A 19,059-nucleotide genomic window follows, 5' to 3' on the forward strand; every position below is an offset into this window, starting at 1 on the left:
ATCCTCGGTTGAAGGGGACTAAGCAGAGGGTCTGACAGCATAGTGCCGTCCGAATGTTACGCTGAAGAAGCTTTTCCTGATGGACGATTTCTCCAGCCACTGACACTGATGATTATATGAGGAACCCAGGGTAGAGGGCCACGATTGGCCAGCACCAGCCCTGATCTCTGCCCAACCATCGCCAGGCAGGCTAGCTAAATCTGGAGGGATGAGTTGCCGTCTACCCAGCACGGTGACGCTGCGAGACGGCCAGCAACGGTGGAGGTGGTCTCGAACAGCCCTTCATACCCTCATTCCTTATTCCAGTGGCCCTTACTCACCATCCTCCATGCTATTCTGCAGTTGGCAGCACTACCGTGATTGGAATCCTAGTCCATAGCCCTTCTTGGCCGGCTATCCCACCCCGGCTTGCCGTCGTCTGGAGCTCGTCTGGTTGGCACGTCATCGGAGGGAGGGAGGCGGAGCAAGACATTAAAACACCCCCTTCCATCCCACTCTCCAACATCCAAGATGGAGGCATCTCTTCATCAGGCTCTACCAAGGAGTGGTGAGTATCAGGTCATTTACCCCTGACAATAAAAGGTCGTCACGACTGAGTACTGTTCCTTTCACAGAGAGTTCGAGCGATACCGAGAAGCCCCCACGCACCCGCACCTGGCTTCGTCCCCTGAAGCGATTATTTTCCTTGTTCATCCCGCGAAAAACCATCAAGCGTCGACAGATATTTAGGAGGAGGAAGAAGCCCAACGAACGGAACAACCCCCCCGAGTTGGTTGTTCCACGGCGTCAAGTTGGGGATCCCACGAACGGCCGTCTCCCCACGGCAGACGGCCATCGAAAACCAGACGAGCCGAAGGAGGAAGACAATGAACCGGCTTCCCACCCCGCGATGGAGACCTCGAATGACCCTGAAGGCACCCTGACCCACGAACACTTTGAGCGAAACGGCGTTGATATTTCCAGCCTGGCAACTGGCGGTCGCTTCTACCGTTCCGTGTCATCGGGCACCAGCACAGTGTCTCCGGGGGTGTACAGTCCGGCCAGCCCACCACCAGATGTTATCAGCACCGAGTCGACAACCCCGCTTGACAAAATTGAAGAGATCGGGTTGCCCAGCGATGATCAAGAATCTCGAAACCCGTCGCTAGAGAACCGCTCCCAAGAGGCACTGTCCTCTGTGTCGACGAATAGCGACCAGTACTACATCGAACTAGTGTTGGTGGTGGCCAACGACAACCGTCATAAAGTACCGGCGTTGATGGCACTAGATACCCAGGCATCAGCCAATGTGATGAGTGTAGCGCTGTGGAGGAAATTGGGAATGAGACTCGAATCTTGCAGCCAGGAGCTCATTCCCTTGCAGAGCGGATCGGGGAATGTGGTCAGGATTGAAACATACGGCCGAGTTCGAGAAGTCGCATGGCACGTCGCAGGCGGCGAAAGAACCCACGTGTGTGACTTTCTGGTTGCAGATCTGAGGGACCATGATGTGATTCTTGGGAAGCGATACATCCACCGAAAGAAGATTCTGACCTGGGGCCCTGGTCATGAACGCAATGCAACCGTCCGGACCGCTGCCCTTTAATGGAGTCACTCTCGTGGAGGAAATACATGGGTCTTTATTTATACGATGATGGATCTCGTGAAAGCCAGGGACTGGCAGTTGCATTGCATTGCATCGGTACTTTGGGCAGGCGCTGCCAATCTTGGCACCCTGACCTGTCAATAGATAGATTACATTCCGATGACAGTTCACCGGGTCGTACATGCCTTGGGCTGATTTGGGTGGGCGAGGATGGGTTGTCTGTTTGGTTCGCAGTGGGATCTTATTGGTGGTACACTTTAGCCTGTGTGATATAAACGTTATGCTCTAATCCCAATGATGATGAGTTGATTGCTCTCCCAATGTGCTGGCTCATCCCCGCCGTGCTGTCTGCATTACAATCCTTTCATGCCGACGGTCGCACCGGCACCAATGATCGCGAGAGAATGCTTTTTCTAGTGGCATGAATACCCTGCGGGGTCCCTGTTCATTTATGCCCAACCAGCACCATCCACCGATGCTCGCTCGTTGAGTCGATGTAGTGGCAGACTATTTGCTGCTTGTTCAACTTAGGGTGTCCAGCCTCACGCAGCTGACGAAGGACAAGAAAACAGAGTGGGTGCCATCTATTGATTGATGATGAACGGTGCAGTCGCACATCCTCCATCGGGGAGCTGTCCGCGAACCGACGGAGATGCGGCTCTGGGGGAACCCCCTCATGTCCGGTCTATATGAACGTGGCAGATTTCTCGGGATGAAGCGATCCCCAGGCAGCTCAAGCGGCGCTCTTCTTGAGGGGCTAGGTCGAAATCACGACGAGTACGTACATACACCCCAAGCAAAGCCATGGTACGTATCTACCTGACACAGGGCTCCTAGCCTTCCCCTTCTTTTCTGTGAGATGGCGCTTAACCACATTCCTAGACGGGACCCAGAACCCTGGACTTCTACTGCCTCGGGCCAGACGAAATCACCGTCAGCCTAAAGGCGGTTGTCGCCGAGGACATGGACGTCAGCATCCTCACCCAAAGCGGGTTTCGGGCGCTGCCTGGGATCCAAGTGCAGCCCCAGGAAACCGAGAGAACATTTTACGATTCCAACGGGGTTTCATACGCGGTGCGCGATGTGGTTCAGCTCCCGATTTGGAAAAAGGGTGAAGCCAAGCTCACCACACAAGACTTTTATGTTTCAACCGACGATAGCTCCGGTTTGCGGCCCCCGTGCCATGCGATCCTGGGGAGCCAATGTCTCGTTGGCAAGGTCAGTGATGAGAAGGGCGTTCCGATTGCTGTAACCCAGCTCCCATCGCAGAGTGCAAGTGAGTCATTTTGTTCAACAAGAATCGGGGGATTCCAGCTAATGATCTGGTACCGGATAGGTGACAAGGCTATCCAGGAGCAAAAGAAGCGAGAGAAAGAAGCCGCGTTGGCCAAGAAGGAACAGGAGAGGCGCGACCGGGAGAAGCAGCAGGCTGCTCAGAGGAAATAGGAAGGAAGGAAGGAACCGGATGGCAGGCCCATCCCAGATATCTTGGCAGGACTGTACGTAGTGCTCCGTAGAGCTGATGATTATGTGCTTCCTTGCTGTCCGAATCTTGGATCTATCCAGTCGATTCTATGAGATCATAAATACAGAAGAATGGGGCGAGGCTGGCTTTTTGCGCCAGGCTGGGTGATTGGCACGCGGTTCGCGCGCAGGGCTGATCCGTCACAACCCTAGTCGCATTTGTACGATGAAATGAGGTGGCATCTGCAGGATTAGGTGCCACACGGGCTGACGGGGTTTGACCAATTGACACTGGTAGTCGTGCAGCGGGCTGATTGCCTACAGTCAGCTTGAGTCGCCGCTGATCAAAAGAAAAACGCTGGCGACAGGGGCAGAGGCTTTCACATCGTCGAGTCAGACCACTGGAATCGAAGGGTAGATCACGAGACAGGCTGAAGCGGACTCGGAGTAAGACAAAAAAAAAAACACCACAACGGGCTTTAAGGAAAACAGCCATAGCTTATCTGCCACGGAGGCTGTTGGGAAGTGGGGGTCGAAGCCTGAGCGAAGATTCCGCAACCGACCAACTCCGAAGTTGGGAGTTGGGGGTTGGGTGCTTATATGCTTATTTTCACACTTCTCTCGGGGTCGTACTCAAATGCCTGCAACCCCAGGAGCCCGACCGGGGATCATAAGCCTGATATATGGTGGATCCTTCGATAAGCCGAACGACCACTGCTTCGAGTCTAGAAGAGGGGAAAAGGCGGCCTCGGCGAGGCTGCAGTGGCCATCCAGATGATCTCACCTCTGTAACAAACAAACCCTCGTGATACAGGTAATCTAGGTAATCTTAAGGGCTTTGGTGTCAGGCGCCCGGGACAATGCAGAGTTGCACAGGCCAGTAAGAGCCCGTGTGTCGTAAGTTACTGCGCCGGCTGAAATGTTGTGGCTGCCCGCCTAGCCCCTCGCCCGTCATTCTTTCATTGATAATCACCCGGTTCCCCAGGGTTCGGTGGCGGCCTCGCCCCTCCTCCAGACCTACCTTAATGGCTTCCACCCATCTGCAAACCACTTGGAATCTTACAAGGTGCGCGCAACAGAACCCCTTATGCCTTGGAATCACTCCAGTGAGTGCTCCTCTCGCGGCAGTCTGCCTTCCCGGAAGGTATCGCAAATTTGGAATTGACCGACCTTTAGAACCTCAAACGAGCGCACCTCGCGAGCGTCGAAGATGGAGGATCCATGGAAAATCCCCCAAGAAGGATCCCAATCAGATTCCGACCCAATGCCAGGTTGAAGATATCAAAAGCCACGTAGCTTCTTCCTATTGCCCCCTCGACCGGAGGTCGGATCGGCTGACTCCGACGAAGGTGCCTCGGTTTTCCCTGAAGGATGGGAAACACATTCTCGCATTTATCGTGGATCCTCGCCTCCGTGAGCCACGAGATGCACGCCCAACACCCGCTCAAGAGGACCACGTCAACGTGCCGGAGCCTCAAACGGTCGAGGTGCCTCGGACGACACCTTTGGATGAACCGGTCGGAAATTTGAGCAAGTTTCAAGGACTCCGCAGCGGCTTCCAGCACACCGAAGAACGAGAGAGACTAACCGATGCACTTCATTCCATATTCCGTACCCGCGGGAATCTGCTTCACCCGGACGCCCAGCAGGATGTGGCACAATGTGACTTTATCTATGACGTGTGCATGTACAAGTCGGATCATACTCCGCTCCTACGGCGCATGGTAGTGGACTTTGAAACCGAGGTCTGTATCATCCACGACGAACTCTACAGGGCATTGAACATTCCTATCGAGCGATATGAGGGACCGCCAATCTCAGTGGTCGGCCGCGAGGGCAAGGCCACGCCACTAGGCAAAGTACGGGCAACATGGAATATGCCCAAAGATGAGAATTTCTACTGTGCCGAGTTTTTAGTGATGCATGGGGTCGAATTTGACGTCCTCCTGGGAACCTCCACAGTACGAGAACTGGGTCTTTACCGCAGGGATCCTGCCCTGGCGTCTCGGCTACATGCTGCAGATCAAAAGAAGGCTTTGGAACGAGATTGCTAGATTGGCTTGTTCTATGTGGTTTGTATTGTACATATTTCGACCGAAACCAAACACGAAGAGTGTATTCAAAACGCCTCTCTCCAGGCAGGCACGACAAGCAAATTGTAGAAGACCTTGCATGCCAACAAAATGCCGGATCACGCATATCATGCATATAATATACTGCTTGATAGCAAACTATGTGCTGGCTAGGCTGCAGTGCTGCCCTATGCATTGAAAAGCAGATATCCGACTGGCCTCCCAAAGGTCCCGAACCTGAGCGTCCATTATCATCCAGTAAATGACGCCCAAGTAGCATATGTGGGGTTGTATTTGCAACAGCTCCTATGCTCCTTAAACGCATCAGAATGCACGGCTCCCGGACCTTCCGAAAGATGTGTTGAGCTGGGTCGCACTAAAAGCCAGCATACTCAGCAACCGTCATTAATGTCACGAAAAGGGATCACAAGTGTCATTCACATGGATGCGCAAATCCCTGTGTCATCTAGCCAGGCTCGGATAATATATATGACCGCGTGCTTCGCCTCGAGCGAGAACCAGGGTATTGCAGGATAGAAGACAATCTGACATGTGAAAGGCAGGTAACGTGCCCCTCAGTATGTTTGAACAATCACCCGACGAGGAGATGACATGCATGTCTGTCTTGTCGGCCTGCAAGGAAGTAATCCTGAGCAAGCATCAAGGCAATCTAACATTGTGATCATGGAGGGGCATGGTTCACAGCCACAATGAGGCCTTGAGCCTCATTCGGAGACGGCCCCGAGAATGTCGAGGCTTTGTTCAGTAAACTATATAAACACGGTGCTAATATATATTCTCTACTGATAGGATTTTCATCATTGAAGCATACCAGTGTCGGCTACATACCTCAATAGAACATACGACGAGTCATGTCTACCCTGAACATCCGCCCCGTCGAAGGATACGATAAACTTGCAACGTTCATCGCGTCGGATCCAGGGCTAGCCTTCTTTCGTCGTTTCAGCAAATTGAACATCAAAAGCCTTCTTTACTATCAAGCAGAAATTTCGAATATCGAGGATGATCTGGACTTTATCATCCAGAATGACAAGGACTCGCAGGACGACGAGAAACAGGGCTACCCGTTCTCGGTACGGGACTTGAAAGATTCAATGAGACGAGCAAAAGAGGAGCATCCGACGCAGTGGCTGAAGATTCAGGAAGTGCGTGAATTGTTGGATAAGTATAGTCAGTGCCTTTTTTCTTGTCTATCTATTAGTTGCCTTCTTGGCTGGTATATATGCCTTATGACTTGCACCCCCCCTGTTTCCCTTCCCATTGACATCCAGCACAAATTCTATTTTATCCCCAAATCCCCATTTTCAGACATCATCTCACACCCAGTAGACAAGGCCCTCATCCAACAACGAGACCTCATACGTCTCAGCGCACCAGATAAATGCGACCTCGCTGTGCTACGAGACTGGCTAGACCGACCAGAATGCGGCAATATGTTTTTCGAAACAGCCGCAGAGATGAATGTGTATCATCCCAGGAACGAAGACGACATGCTTGCGTTGTTCAGTAGACATGAGGGGGTGGATACCATGACTCGGTGGATATTTAACCGAGTGATTCCATGGTTTCACGAGCGCTGGGGGGAGAAGTATCAGGTGTGTACATTGCCTAGAATGGCGTTGAACTTTCATGCTAATTCTATCAGAAACAAAGTGATGATACGGGTACCTGGCAATATAGCGATCGAAAAATCAAGGTATTCACATATCTATTTAGTGTTTTGATCGCAGCCGTTCTACCGGCATCTTCCATGATTGTTCTATACTTTATCAAGGATACCGCGATCAGAATGGTTACCATTATGGTGTATAATATTGTTTTTTCGCTGGCGTTGGGTTTGATGGTTAGGGCTCGAAGGGTTGAGATATTTGCGGCGGCGACTGCGTGAGCTCCCTCCCTTCCTCTCTCTCCTTCTCTCCTTTCCCTTTCCTTATTGGTTTGGTTTCTTTTGTCTCTCCAATCGCTTGTCTAAACACGGGCATGACTGACTCTTTTAGGTTTGCCGCTGTGAATGTGGCTCTGATTTCGAACTCAGGGGGCTGTCAATGCTGACGGACAGAATTGATTGATCAAAGCCTTATCCCCGAATGCAAGGACGGTCAACCAGGCTACGACCATATACGACAAACATGACAGATCAGGAATGAGAGATTGAATTATATTCATAAACCATAACATAAATCCTACCACAACCCAATCCATCCCCACCTCATGCAACCAGAACCCCCCGATATCTCATCTTTCCCGCCTCCAACGTCTTCATAGCATCGCTGACCCCATCCACACTCAACGGATACTTCATCGCCACCGGCTTAATCCCATGCAACGCAGCAAAGTCCAGCATATCCCGATGCACCTGCCTGGCAGCAACCACCGAGCCCTGCACACGCAGTCCCTTGCCCAGGAGAGCCATATACGGGAACTTGAAATCCTCATTATCCACCGACAAGGGAGAAATCACCGCCCCCGGCGCCAGCACATCAACGTAGAGCTTCCAATCCGGCTGACTACTCGTACTAACGATCAGATTATCCAACGGCTTCCCAATCTTAAGCTCCTTAGCCCCCTTCGTGGCATAAAACTCTCGCGCCCCCAGCTTCATCGCCTCCTCTTTCTTATTATCACTCCCCGAAAAGACCACAACATCACAACCCATCTTGGCAGCAAATTGAATCGCCAGATGACCCAGTCCACCAATTCCAACGATGCCCACCCGCGACGTAGGCGTGACCCCCGACACATGCAAGGCATTGAACACGGTCGATCCACCACACATAAGCGGCGCAGAGTCCTCGTTACTGATACCATCGGGGATCTTGAATAGGAACGGCTCGCGCCACACGGCATGCGTGGCAAACGAACCCTGGTCGAGGTTCGCACTCCCGTACATCTTGCGTTCCGGACACATGGTCTCCCACCCTGTGAGGCATTCGGCGCATCGACCGCAGCACCCGGTTTGGTAGCCCCAGCCTACGCGATCGCCTTTCTGCAGGTCCTGGACTTCCGGACCTACTTCGTCGATGATGCCGGCGCCTTCGTGGCCCAGAGCCATGTCGGCGTGTTGGTAGTGGACGTCGGTGAAACAGACGCCCGAGTGGGTGAGTCGGACGAGGACTTCGTCGCGTTGGAGGTCATCGCGGTGGGTGGTGCCCTCGGTGATGGATCCGTCTTTGGAGCCTTTGAAAACGGTGAAATCGTACCCCATGATGATGGTTTTTAATCCAATTGATTATATAAGTGAATTCAGGAATGGAAGGAATGTGTCTGGCCTGTCTGCAAGGTTCTCAAAATCGAATTCTTATAAACCAGGGGGTATTCGTGTATGATGTCACTGGCTCATCATTTGTGGTGGAGTTGGATTCGCCTCGCCGCATCGGGAAATCGTGCCTCGATGATATCAACAATTTCTGGTGAGGTCAGTGTCGGATGGATGCGGCGATGGCGGATGCGGGTGCTTTTTTCACTTTAGAGTTTGGGTGTTGATGAGCTTGAAGCATATCTTTACTTTGAATGGTGTTGGCGAGTAGTATAGAGTTTGGTGTTCCGGGGTTGCTTGGTGGCTGGACGTTAGGTTTGTATGCCGTCATGATCGATGCTCGGGATGGTTGTTAAACATATGAGCAGCCTCGGGCCTTCATCGTCGTGGCTAGAGGTATTATGTATCTATCATTATACTTGTCTTGTGGACGATGTATTTGAGAAATACTGAGAACAATGAAACCCACGGACAAAGACGGCTGGCTGGCTGCCGGCACCCAAATCCACGATCAACACTTTAACCTCCCGCTTTCCTATTCAGGATGAACCCTAACACAACCATCTTTCTATCATCCAATACCCACCAACTTTATGATTCCATCGCAGTTGAAACCTCCTTTACTCCCCTCTTCCAACCCTCCACCTCAATCCCACTTCTAATGACCCCATCCGCATCCCAGATAAGAAATTCCGCGCGGCATTTGAATAAAACCACACCCTGCCCATATACATCACGGTCGCATTCCTCCCAATTCCCATCTGAACCATCGCCCTTCTACCAGGATGTTCTTCCACGGAGTGCGAAACATCATGCACAGCTCTAGGAATAACCACCCATTCCTTTTTCACATACTCCTCCCATTCCAACACGGGCACCTCACTAACCAACACCCCCTAATCCAACCGCATCTGTTTCGCATCAATCTCATTAGCTATGAGCTACTTCAATCATTCAAATTGAGATGACCCATTTCGATGGATCATACTGATACCAGATTCGTAATGTGATGGGGTACCGGCGATGTGGACTTGTCCCTGGTTTTGGTAAGCATGTTGATGACTTCCTCTGAGAATGGAGAGTACTTGTGAGAGGGTGGGATGTGGCCTACTGCATACGTATGACTGGAATAGCCAGTTGAGTAGGAGAAATAGCATCACAATAGCTGGACACTGATCAGCTAGGATGTAAGGCATAGCGACGACACGGTTTGGGGGTGAGGAGTGAGACTGGTATGTTGAGACGAGAGAACCCAGTTCGAACTCTAAGCTGAGTTAGTCAGGTTTTTGAGTGCAAGTTGATGAACTGGAGTCAATTGCTATCTATCTATTGGGATCCAAACCGTCTCCTTTGTCGATGCTGTAGGTGATTAACATTGGTTTACTGGCTGAATGTACCAGGATTCATTCGGCTGGCTAAGATTGCTGATAGCTCTGATACATGAGAGAATGTATTATGCTCATCATGCAGGTTTACAATAGTCAACCAGATCCAGCATCCTTAAATTAGAGTTCCAATCAGCGTGTCGATAGTAAAACCTGCACACAGTGGGAGGACATTAGAGGATTGCATTGAAGCCTGAGGCAGAGGATATCTGTTTACGGTATAGTAGATATCGAGTAACCATAAGATACTAAAAATAGCCACTGCCGAGGCAGGCCGGCTCTACTGAAGCTGAAGTACATCCAGTTCATCTTCGATCAGCATCAGCCAGCGAAGCACCATACTTCTACCCCTTAACATCAAGATCCACACTGACCCCTTGACCCTCTTATCCCAACACAATCCGACCCCGCAACCACCACGCCACAATAAATCAAACCGACCACATCTCAGAGCCCCTTCATCATCATGGATATGGGAGAAGCGATCCAGGATGCTTGCTGTTGAGCATGGGCACTCAAGACCAAGCCATGGTGTCGAAGCCTATCACGATAAGTAGACAAGTAGATGCGATGGGAGAAGAGGTAGATAGAGACAGAAAGTCAAAGCAGAAAAAAGACATTCCCAGTGGGAGAGTTTGTCAACTCAGAAAGACCTAGGACTGAGAGAGATTTAGGCGGCAAACCAAATCCCATCCTATTGCAAAATCTATCACGCAGCATACCACATCCGACTTGAATGAGGTTTTGATCCCGAATGAACAAGATACCCGTATTGGTTAAAAACTCTGACCTATTCGAGATAAGGGAAGTATTGATTTAGCAGCAGTCGCTTTCCATAGTACAGGTGCAGATTGAATCCCATAGCAAGGGAAGACCAGTCCAATTCGTGCTGCGTGTGTTGGATTGTCCATGATTCTTGGTGATAGCAGATGGTTACGATGGTGACCATGGAGGATGATCACGGAGAATAAGAGTGGACGAATGGGGGTGAGAGATCACTCGATGCTTGTTCCGCGATGTATCTATGTCATAATTGTATAGGTGTCCGTTATATATGTAATGGTTTGAAAGGGCTCAATTGGAGGATAAGAAGGACGATGGCCTAGTATAAAGATAGCAACGGCCGCAGTATTTCGCCAAATCCGGTAGGGATATTTAGGTTCTCTCTTGATCCATGCCTCCCTTAGTGGAGGATTGAGAACCTGAGGATAGTGGTTGTCAAGTAACTGTGACGGGGTGGAAGTAGCTGGGAAGAGAGGAGGCAGCACCTATCACACACTGGTGACACAAGACCTTGAGTAGGGAAGTGAGTTGCTTCAGGCCCGGCTTTCAATGCTGCGTCTTGGATGTCGTGATCTGGTTCACTTTGGTTGGTTTGCGGGCTCTCTGATCCGGTAGGGCGATGTCCTGGACCAACCGGTTGGTTTCTTTTTGGTACATCTTATCGGATGTATCCTGTAGGTCATCGTTGGTGGGATAGTGTTCTGGGTTCAAGACATGCCGTGTTTCGAGGTTAGATGTATTATCTGATATGAAGAATGGATCAACAATTGCCCCGACACCGAATTAGTGATATGACGATCGACGCAGACTGGAAAGGCTGTAACAAATGAGGTCAAATTCCAGCGAGTTTGCGTGGTGGGGAATTAATTTAAGTTGCCAGCATCCTGCAATATCCTTTCACCTGAACAGCACGACATTGGGATGAACAAATGCCTCGTCCGAGTACGCGAGATAGGCGGTACATTGTGACCGGGGGTTGATAAACCCACCCCCAGGGGAAGTACTTCTTGTCCCGACCATGATGATATATCATGAAAACGGAGTAAACCCTTCTTTTGACTAGCGCAGGTAAACTTTGTTAGAGGCTTGAATGGCCTATAGCATCGGCGTGGAATCTGAATTCGCGGCTGAGGTGATGCACGTCAAAACAGAGGAATCTTAAGTGTTTAAACACGTATGCTCCAGGAATCTGATCTGCAAGTTGACCAAGTTCTCTTTGTTGTCGAGTTAGACTGTTGGTGAAATTTGTCTATTGAGTTGTCTGTGTCTATTTCTCGACGATGGTTTGGTTTGTGGACATGATGAGAATGTAAGAATCGTCGGGATGCAGCAGTGAGGTATATGTCAAAACGAGGGAGCTGAGGTGTCCTTGAGATAAAAACCTGGAAAGTCCACAAAAGAATGCAGTTTGCGGACAAGTGTCGCAACCAGGAATATCACGCAAGTGACCAAGCCCATGTGCTTTGATAAACTCAGAAGAAACACGGCAAATAAGGAAATCATGTCATTCAAAAATCGGTAAAGCGTGTTTAAGGATAGGGTGATTGGAGATGATAAGAAGAGTAAAGCGAAAGGAGGGGTCCAGTCTTATATGATAATTCTGCCATTAACCATGCTGCACAGACAGTGCGTCTATCCTCCTCTGATTGCCATGGTGAAACATGGTCAATTGAGATTTATTCTCCTGTAGATTGATGGGTGCCCTGCTCTATCGAGCGTATATATATTTGTGGACCATCAAATTCGGCCCGAATAGATCAAGATCTCAGTATTGTTGATTAGCCATGGATACTGCCAAGTTCCATGATTGTTGTCAGCCAAAGAGTTGGTGCATGGTGAGTTCACTCCAAAAACAGATGCTGAAACCCGGGGATTCGATGTCAATTTATAAGTCAATTGACAGACGGAAGGGCCCACTGAAGTGCGGAGACTGTTGGCCAGAAGGCTGAAGATTCCCTATTCTCAAACCGGGTAGACCCTAGACTGGGCAAAAGTTGGTATCTACCTGGTGAACAAGTGTGAAGATATGGGAAGTTCAGGAAAGTAAGAATGAAGAGCCCGACAGCTTGTTAGCTCGAGCTAGGATCTTGTCATTAGGGTTTCCAGGATGGAAACGCTCGTATCCCTGCCCTATATAAACCTGCACTTTTTGTCCGAAAATATTTTATTCCTTCCACTCACAAGCTCCGCTTGAATCCTGGACACCTCCTACTCCTAACATCGTTCTGGTTGCTAAACCCAATTCACGACCAACCAAGTCCAGTATTCATTTGACCATTATGCCATCCCCCCACCTCAAATGGAACGAACCCAATAATCTCCCCGATGACGACGAATCCATGCTTCGCTACCGCAACAACACAGCATTCATAATTATAAAATGTTGTGTACAGGGGTACAAATGCTTAGCCCCATTCGAAGCTGCTGCCCAGCTGCACACAATGCTTCCCGCTAAAGGGGAACCCGGCTATGACACTGGTGCTGGAAACAGAATGCTCCTTGAAGTCATCCTGAAAGTAGCTGGACAGATTCCACATGCACACACCGGTCAGGACCTGTTGGCATCGTTGTTCAAGCAGCTTTTGCGATCCGATCGCATTACTCTTCCTCCCAGAGTCGATGTGAGATTTGTATGAGCAGTGAAAAGCCCCGTGATTGCATAAAGCTGACTCTGTCATCAGCATATTCTCGAATTCTATGAAAATTCTTTACAGATATATTTTGATTTCATGGCGGGTGTTGGTATGCTTTGTTCCTTGGAGTTTCGAGTTCTACATGCTAGTCAGATACCGACACTGACCGCGAAACAGAGAGATTTAACCCATCCCATTTCGATCCAGGCCGTTTTGTCCAGCTAAGAGCCTTCATCGCGCGACTTTGTGCTAACGGATCCTACGATGGCCACGAATGGCTGATCTCAACGATGAAGACTGCTTTCGAAGATGAAGATGAGGAAGGAAAACTAGTGGAATGCTACTCCGGCGTTCTCTTGGGAGCAGCCATGTTCTTGATATATGCTGGTCAATGGGTGTATCGAGAAATTGCCCAGGGCGAGAAGAAGGATAGGGAAGAAGGGCAAAGGCAGGGAGTTGGGAAGAAATACGGCGGACCCGTGGTTGGGGAAGAGAGATGGAAGTTTTGGCGGGATGGATTTGACAATGCGCTCATGAAGATGACTGGAGTGCCTAGGATCTGTGTGAGGAACGCGCTGGTAATAATGATTTCCTTGGATTCAATCTTTGGGAAGACTCATGAATGAGGGGGGGACTAGTGCTACAGAATCAAGAGGAGATGTCAGGAGAGTGGGAAGAAGCGGGGGGTTAAAAGAAAGAAGCCCAGTCCTTGCTAATTAATTTATTACAGTTCTTTGTTGTCTCACAAAAGGCATTATATTTGTAAGATGACTGTAAAACTATGCCCTCTGTAGGAAGTCTGGCTTCTTAAACCGAGTTAGAGATTGTATACGTCACTGCGTTAATATTCTGCTTGATACACATCTCAACAGACTGATTGAGGACTCTTCTGTCGACTAGCATTACCTGCTTATATATAACATCCGATGAAACTCAATTAGACAACGACTACCCCAAGAGAAAACACGGTACAATTTAGAAACCCCACTGCCTCAGCCAATTCATCATATCATTCCTCGTAACCGCCCCAAGTGATGCCATCGTGGCGCTGGATTCTTTCGCCTTGTCAACGGCAAGCGGAACTGCTAGTAGCGTAGTATTCTCCGAGAACTCGCGATAGAAGTCGAGTAACTTGAGAGCCGGTTTCTCGGCGATATCCTGCTCGGATGGGTTGCTCACTTCTTCGAAGTGCTTAACCCAGGTCGATAGATCTACCGGCTTCATATGGGGATACATCTCCTGAGCAGCTGGAACGAGTGATTCCCAGGTTGTTTTCGAGGGGTTGACGAGGTGAAAAACTGCGCTGGGGAAAGTGGACTCGGTTGCGCGCGTGTGAATAATTTCGCTGATGATTTTGGCGAGGGTGTCCTGCCATAATATTAGTATTCCGTTACAAATATTGCTGCATGGGAGAGAAAGAAGTCTTACCACTGCAATCCAATCAACCACCCTTGAGCCTAGTGTATCCGGGACCAGACCTATCGCTTTCGAGGTCGCGATAATAGTGGGAAGCCAGTCCTGGGGATTCCACTGTCCCTTAGCGGTGGTAGGGCCTGCAATTTGCCCAACGCGGAATACGGTTGTTGGCATGCCTGACCGGTGAGCTGCTTCGTAGCAGATTCGCTCGGAAATGTACTTGGACTCGCCGTAGCCCTGGTTCGGACATGCCTCAGAATCATCAATTGGCAGTTCAGGAACTGTTTCTCCCATTTGCGAGGTCCAGGCGCCAACGGTGCCGACTGAAGAGACGAAGTAAAAATGGGCGCGGTGTTTGCTCTGCAAACTGAAGTCGATGAAGTTCCGTACGCCCCGGATGTGAGGGTCTTCGAAGGAGTCGACACTGTGGTTAAAGTCAACTTTCCAGGCGTTGTGGATGATGGTGTCAACAGAGCTGAGTAGTTCTTCGTATTTGCTAGGGTCGACGCCAAATTGGGCATCTCCGAATGAAACTGTGAGGAATTCAACCTTTCCAAGGTCTGACGGTGTATGTTTTAGGCCCTTTTCTTCGAAGCTTTTTTCTTGTTTGGTTTTGGCGTCGCTTCTGTTGAAACAGTAGACCTTGGCAACTGTCTGGTCTTGTAGGAGGACATCAAGGAGATAGGTACCGAGGGAGCCGGTGGATCCAGTAAGGATCACTGTTGACTTTTGCTTGGGGGTTAGTCCATTCTGGACTGGAGCCAAGTCCTGGAATGGCAGGTCGGCCGTGTACTTCTGCACCAGATCATTGAGTTTCTCTGGCCGAGATATCTCTTGCGTGTTGCCACCGTCCAAAATCTGTAAAACCAGCTGAGCCAGCCTTTCCACTGTGGGATTTGCGTAAACCATCTGGGTGGTCAGATTGATTGGGGCTGCATTACCGCGGTGTGACAGTAGAGCGCTTCGCAGATACTTGGAGAGCTGGATCGTCTGCAATGAATCAAGGCCAATTTTATAAAGATCTTCCTGATGGCTAAAGTCGGACCATTGGAGAATTTTGGCGACCAACTCATGAATGTATTGAGTGAGATTCGACGGATTTGGCGTTTCTGGAAGCGCAGCCACTGCCACTGTACCCTCATCGCTTCTGGAATAGATAGCCTCGATCTCCTCGGCGTAGTCTCTCAGCACCGCAGCTCTTCGTGTCGAGCCTTTCGGAGTCGTCTGAAATGACTTGTCCCTCCGCGAGAGCCCAATCTTGTCTTTGAGGACCCGTCCGTGAGCGGCAACCGCTTGGTTCGCTGTCTCTACTGCAGGCCATATTTCCTCAATGAACGACTCGGGGTCAATATCCGAGCCCGACGGATCCCAGTACGGCTCTACTAGCAAAGCAGTGTGGAACTTCGACTTCCCAACTACCAGAGCTCGTGAGATGCGAGGATGTGCTTCGATCATTGTTTCCATGATGACCGGGTTGAACTTGAACCCGTTGCTCAGGACAATAACGTCGTCTAGGCGACCGTGGTGCTTCCACAGCTGATGGTTGGTTGGATGCTGTGTGAAGAGGTCCTTGGTATGGTACTCGGTGAACGAGGGAAAGGTATGGCAGATGCCATGGTAATCGCGCGTGGGCGGACGAGGTATAACTAGCTCATAGATTCCATCTCCGACATGCTCCATGGTTGCGCCATAGTTGGGATTCCACTCGAGAAAGCCATAATCCTCGTCCTTCTCTGGGACTATGGATGGGATGATGCTCGTTTCGGTCGATCCCAGTGCCGTGATGAGCTTGGTATACTTGCGCACCTTATCTCCCGTTTCGGAGGAAAGTGGTGCACCGCCGAAGTAGACACTCTCCAGTGTACTTAATGTGAGTAGGGCTTCTTCTGACAAGGATATATCGTCGAGGATCGACGGGGGTAGAAGGGCCGTGGATGGTTGCCCTAACTTGATGAGATCGGTTAAGAAGTCAACCGAAAGCGGTTTCTCCGGTCCATACAGGAATGGCACCGCATGGAAAATAGATTCCGTAAAAGCGACGACGCCCATCATGTGAAAGAATGGGACAACGCTAAGGACGAGATTGTCCGGGCTGAGATCGGAGAAGATAGTCAGACGCCTCCCCCCGGGGCGGGGAAGGTAGGCCAGGGCATCCAGAGTGCTGAAGTAGCCATGAGTTAGGGGGATTGGCTTGGGCATTCCTGAGATGTGTGCTTAGCTTGTCGCGATACTATGTTTTGGAGGATAGACCCGTACCAGTTGATCCGGAGCTGTGAACAATAAGAAAGACCTCATCTTCGGCCTCCTCGTAAGACTGGGTGAAGGGATAGGAGCGTAAACCCTCTTCTGATTCTAAAATAGCATCCAAGGATGGCAGCTGGAAGAGATCGAGCTCGGGACGAAGCTGCTGGAGCTCTATGGCTTTGCGCTCCCGCTCCTCGCTGTAGAAGAACCGGGTACACTTGGTCTCATCTAGCAAGAAGAGCTGCGCTTCGTCGGAGTTTTTGCTTGAAGGCAGCAGGGGCTGTTATGGAGTTGCGAGGTCAGCCCGTCCGGGAGTCTGCCCACGACCAAAGAGCCTCCCACCTTGTAGCCGGTCTTATGGCAGGCGATGATAAAGATGAAGTAGCGAATGTCATTTGCCCCCATGTAAGCCACTGTGGACTGAGAAGACTGGCCTTTGCCGGCTTGCGCGTCGATCCACCAGGACATGAAATTGATGCCGCGAGCGAGGTCCTGAATCGAAACCTCCCGCAGGCCATCCGACAGCTCAGACCCCTTGGGCATGACGCAGAACCGTCTGCCAGGGTCTTGTTCGGCGATGGCATCCACCTCAGTGGTGAGAAGCCGTTTGCGAAGGACATTTCCGGTGGTTGCCATGATCGTTGACAGCTAGATCAAGGTGCAGGTGGCTGATCTGGATATGCTCGACGGACAGGGGTGGTTCTTATTGTAAGCAACCAGCCCAACCCCGCTTGGCTGCCATGCATGATGAGGGGCTCTCTGCAGAATGTTAACCCATCCATTGGCCAGAAACTCGTATATTCTATTCTTGATGGATTTATATCTGACGAAAGATTGATCCTTCAGCCCCCAAATCCTTCACTTCTTACAGTCACGTAATCGCGGGGAATCCCGCTCGGAGTGTCCCACCGATCCAGACTAGTTCGGTCCCACCTTTCCACCCCCCAGCATGAAGTTATTCACAGTCTTGCACAGGAGGGCTCCAGCCACATCATGCAGGCAGGAAACCGCCACAGCCCCCGCCTTCCTGCTTGGGAAAGGTCCCGGCATGGACGGTCGGACCATCTGTTGGCATCTAGCTTGGTCGCTCCCATGCCTCATGTTGGGGCAGCTGGAACCCCTTGAGTACTTGCAGTTATAATGAACATAATATCCTGAAGTAGAAGAACAATAAAAACCAGTGACCCCTGCAAAAAGATTTTCTTGTTGAATCATGTAACAGCCTAGAGATAACATGTTAAAAAATAACAAATGTTATTAGACGGTAAAACAAGACACTAGGCTGATTAGCCTACCATCGTCCACCAGAACCCTCCTTGTAGAATACCTCTAGAGGTTCAAAATATCCATACTGCATACATAACTTTTAGTTACCAAGTTAAAAAAATTTACATCCATTGCACACCACCCATCTCATAACTCCCGCACAAACCCCTCAATCAACCTCTCCAACTCAGCAGGAGCCTCAGTAGGCGGGAAATGCACAACTCTCTTGAGAACCTCCACACGGCAATTGGGCATAGCCTCGGCGATGGGTTTAACCAGGGACTCAACCGGCATTGCCTGGTCCAGCTCGCCCTGCACCACCAGCCCAGGGATCTTGAACGTGGCGTAAGCGTCGCTGATATCCCAGGCGAGCAAAGCCTTCGCGTTGTGGCGGCGACAGTAAGCAGGCCACTTGGCAGCTTCGAGTGCGGTGGGGGTGTCGAGTCCCATACTGGTGTAGAATGCGACGCACTCGGAGGGGTTCTCGACGCCAGCAGTGAGCATGTCGTAGGTTAGGACCTTGCGCATGCGCACACCGTCAAAGTAGGTTCCGGTCTGGATGAGGCCGGTGACGCGGTCCGGGTGCGCGAGGCAATAGGCTGCCCCGATGGAACCGCCCATGGAGTGAGTGATGAGCACGACCTGGCTAGCGGTGCACGCGGTTAGGATGGTGTGTAGGTCGGCGGCATGCCGGGGAACGCTGTAGGCCTCCTCGTCGGTGGGCTTGGAGGATCGCCCGTAGCCACGACTATCGTAGGCGATGCAGAGGCATTTGGCGCTCAAGCGGCTGATCAACGGCTGCCAGATGTTGGCAATGCCAAAATAACCCGAGATGAAAACTAGGGTTAGCTCGCCGGCGCCGTGCGTTTCATAGTAGATCTCTTGGTGATCGTCGGTGGTGGTGAAGGGCATGGTGGTGATGGTGGTAAATTAG

The 19,059-nt window shown here is 50.6% G+C and overlaps 8 protein-coding genes across 8 annotated transcripts; 4 read left to right on the forward strand and 4 right to left on the reverse strand.

Moving 5' to 3' along the window:
* Window positions 1–510: 510 nt before the first annotated feature.
* Window positions 511–3,031, forward strand: BO94DRAFT_554560 (retropepsin-like aspartic protease; the record flags this gene model as incomplete). The annotated part of the gene is made up of 4 exons (XM_025613726.1): window positions 511–547; window positions 615–1,544; window positions 2,508–2,861; window positions 2,922–3,031. 4 exons carry the CDS (start codon window positions 511–513, stop codon window positions 3,029–3,031), a joined length of 1,431 nt encoding a protein of 476 aa, XP_025469724.1.
* Window positions 3,032–4,551: 1,520 nt separating this feature from the next.
* On the forward strand, window positions 4,552–5,061 carry BO94DRAFT_430497 (uncharacterized protein; the record flags this gene model as incomplete). The annotated part of the gene is made up of 1 exon (XM_025607474.1): window positions 4,552–5,061. A coding segment is annotated over one exon (510 nt), but the record flags the coding sequence as incomplete, so codon positions are not given.
* A 932-nt stretch (window positions 5,062–5,993) lies between these two features.
* On the forward strand, window positions 5,994–7,030 carry BO94DRAFT_583209 (uncharacterized protein; the record flags this gene model as incomplete). The annotated part of the gene is made up of 3 exons (XM_025615542.1): window positions 5,994–6,312; window positions 6,472–6,737; window positions 6,788–7,030. 3 exons carry the CDS (start codon window positions 5,994–5,996, stop codon window positions 7,028–7,030), a joined length of 828 nt encoding a protein of 275 aa, XP_025469726.1.
* Window positions 7,031–7,332: 302 nt separating this feature from the next.
* BO94DRAFT_532800 (NAD(P)-dependent alcohol dehydrogenase) lies at window positions 7,333–8,492 on the reverse strand. Its single transcript, XM_025611196.1, has one exon. It carries the CDS (start codon window positions 8,345–8,347, stop codon window positions 7,352–7,354), a length of 996 nt encoding a protein of 331 aa, XP_025469727.1. The 5' UTR covers window positions 8,348–8,492; the 3' UTR covers window positions 7,333–7,351.
* A 794-nt stretch (window positions 8,493–9,286) lies between these two features.
* Window positions 9,287–9,746, reverse strand: BO94DRAFT_357312 (uncharacterized protein). The gene has a single exon (XM_025607146.1). The coding sequence runs from the start codon at window positions 9,592–9,594 to the stop codon at window positions 9,349–9,351; it is 246 nt and encodes an 81-aa protein (XP_025469728.1). The 5' UTR covers window positions 9,595–9,746; the 3' UTR covers window positions 9,287–9,348.
* Window positions 9,747–12,845: 3,099 nt separating this feature from the next.
* On the forward strand, window positions 12,846–13,828 carry BO94DRAFT_615597 (DUF3632 domain-containing protein; the record flags this gene model as incomplete). The annotated part of the gene is made up of 3 exons (XM_025616760.1): window positions 12,846–13,187; window positions 13,248–13,308; window positions 13,377–13,828. The coding sequence occupies 3 exons, from the start codon at window positions 12,846–12,848 to the stop codon at window positions 13,823–13,825; spliced, it is 852 nt and encodes a 283-aa protein (XP_025469729.1).
* A 250-nt stretch (window positions 13,829–14,078) lies between these two features.
* BO94DRAFT_622192 (acetyl-CoA synthetase-like protein) lies at window positions 14,079–17,495 on the reverse strand (the record flags this gene model as incomplete). Its single annotated transcript, XM_025617053.1, has 4 exons — window positions 14,079–14,567; window positions 14,628–16,816; window positions 16,872–17,139; window positions 17,202–17,495. The coding sequence occupies 4 exons, from the start codon at window positions 17,493–17,495 to the stop codon at window positions 14,175–14,177; spliced, it is 3,144 nt and encodes a 1,047-aa protein (XP_025469730.1). The 3' UTR covers window positions 14,079–14,174.
* Window positions 17,496–18,272: 777 nt separating this feature from the next.
* Window positions 18,273–19,046, reverse strand: BO94DRAFT_511864 (alpha/beta fold hydrolase; the record flags this gene model as incomplete). Its single annotated transcript, XM_025609783.1, has 1 exon — window positions 18,273–19,046. Exon 1 carries the CDS (start codon window positions 19,035–19,037, stop codon window positions 18,273–18,275), a length of 765 nt encoding a protein of 254 aa, XP_025469731.1. The 5' UTR covers window positions 19,038–19,046.
* Between the last annotated feature and the right edge of the window lie 13 nt (window positions 19,047–19,059).

This window comes from Aspergillus sclerotioniger (assembly GCF_003184525.1).
Source record: "Aspergillus sclerotioniger CBS 115572 chromosome Unknown BO94scaffold_7, whole genome shotgun sequence".
NCBI classification, from domain to species: Eukaryota; Fungi; Ascomycota; class Eurotiomycetes; order Eurotiales; family Aspergillaceae; genus Aspergillus; species Aspergillus sclerotioniger.

Coding starts and splice junctions, on each gene's coding strand:
- BO94DRAFT_532800 (XM_025611196.1), bottom strand. CDS start 8,347: ATGGGGTACGATTTCACCGTTTTCAAAGGCTCCAAAGACGGATCCATC.
- BO94DRAFT_357312 (XM_025607146.1), bottom strand. CDS start 9,594: ATGCCTTACATCCTAGCTGATCAGTGTCCAGCTATTGTGATGCTATTT.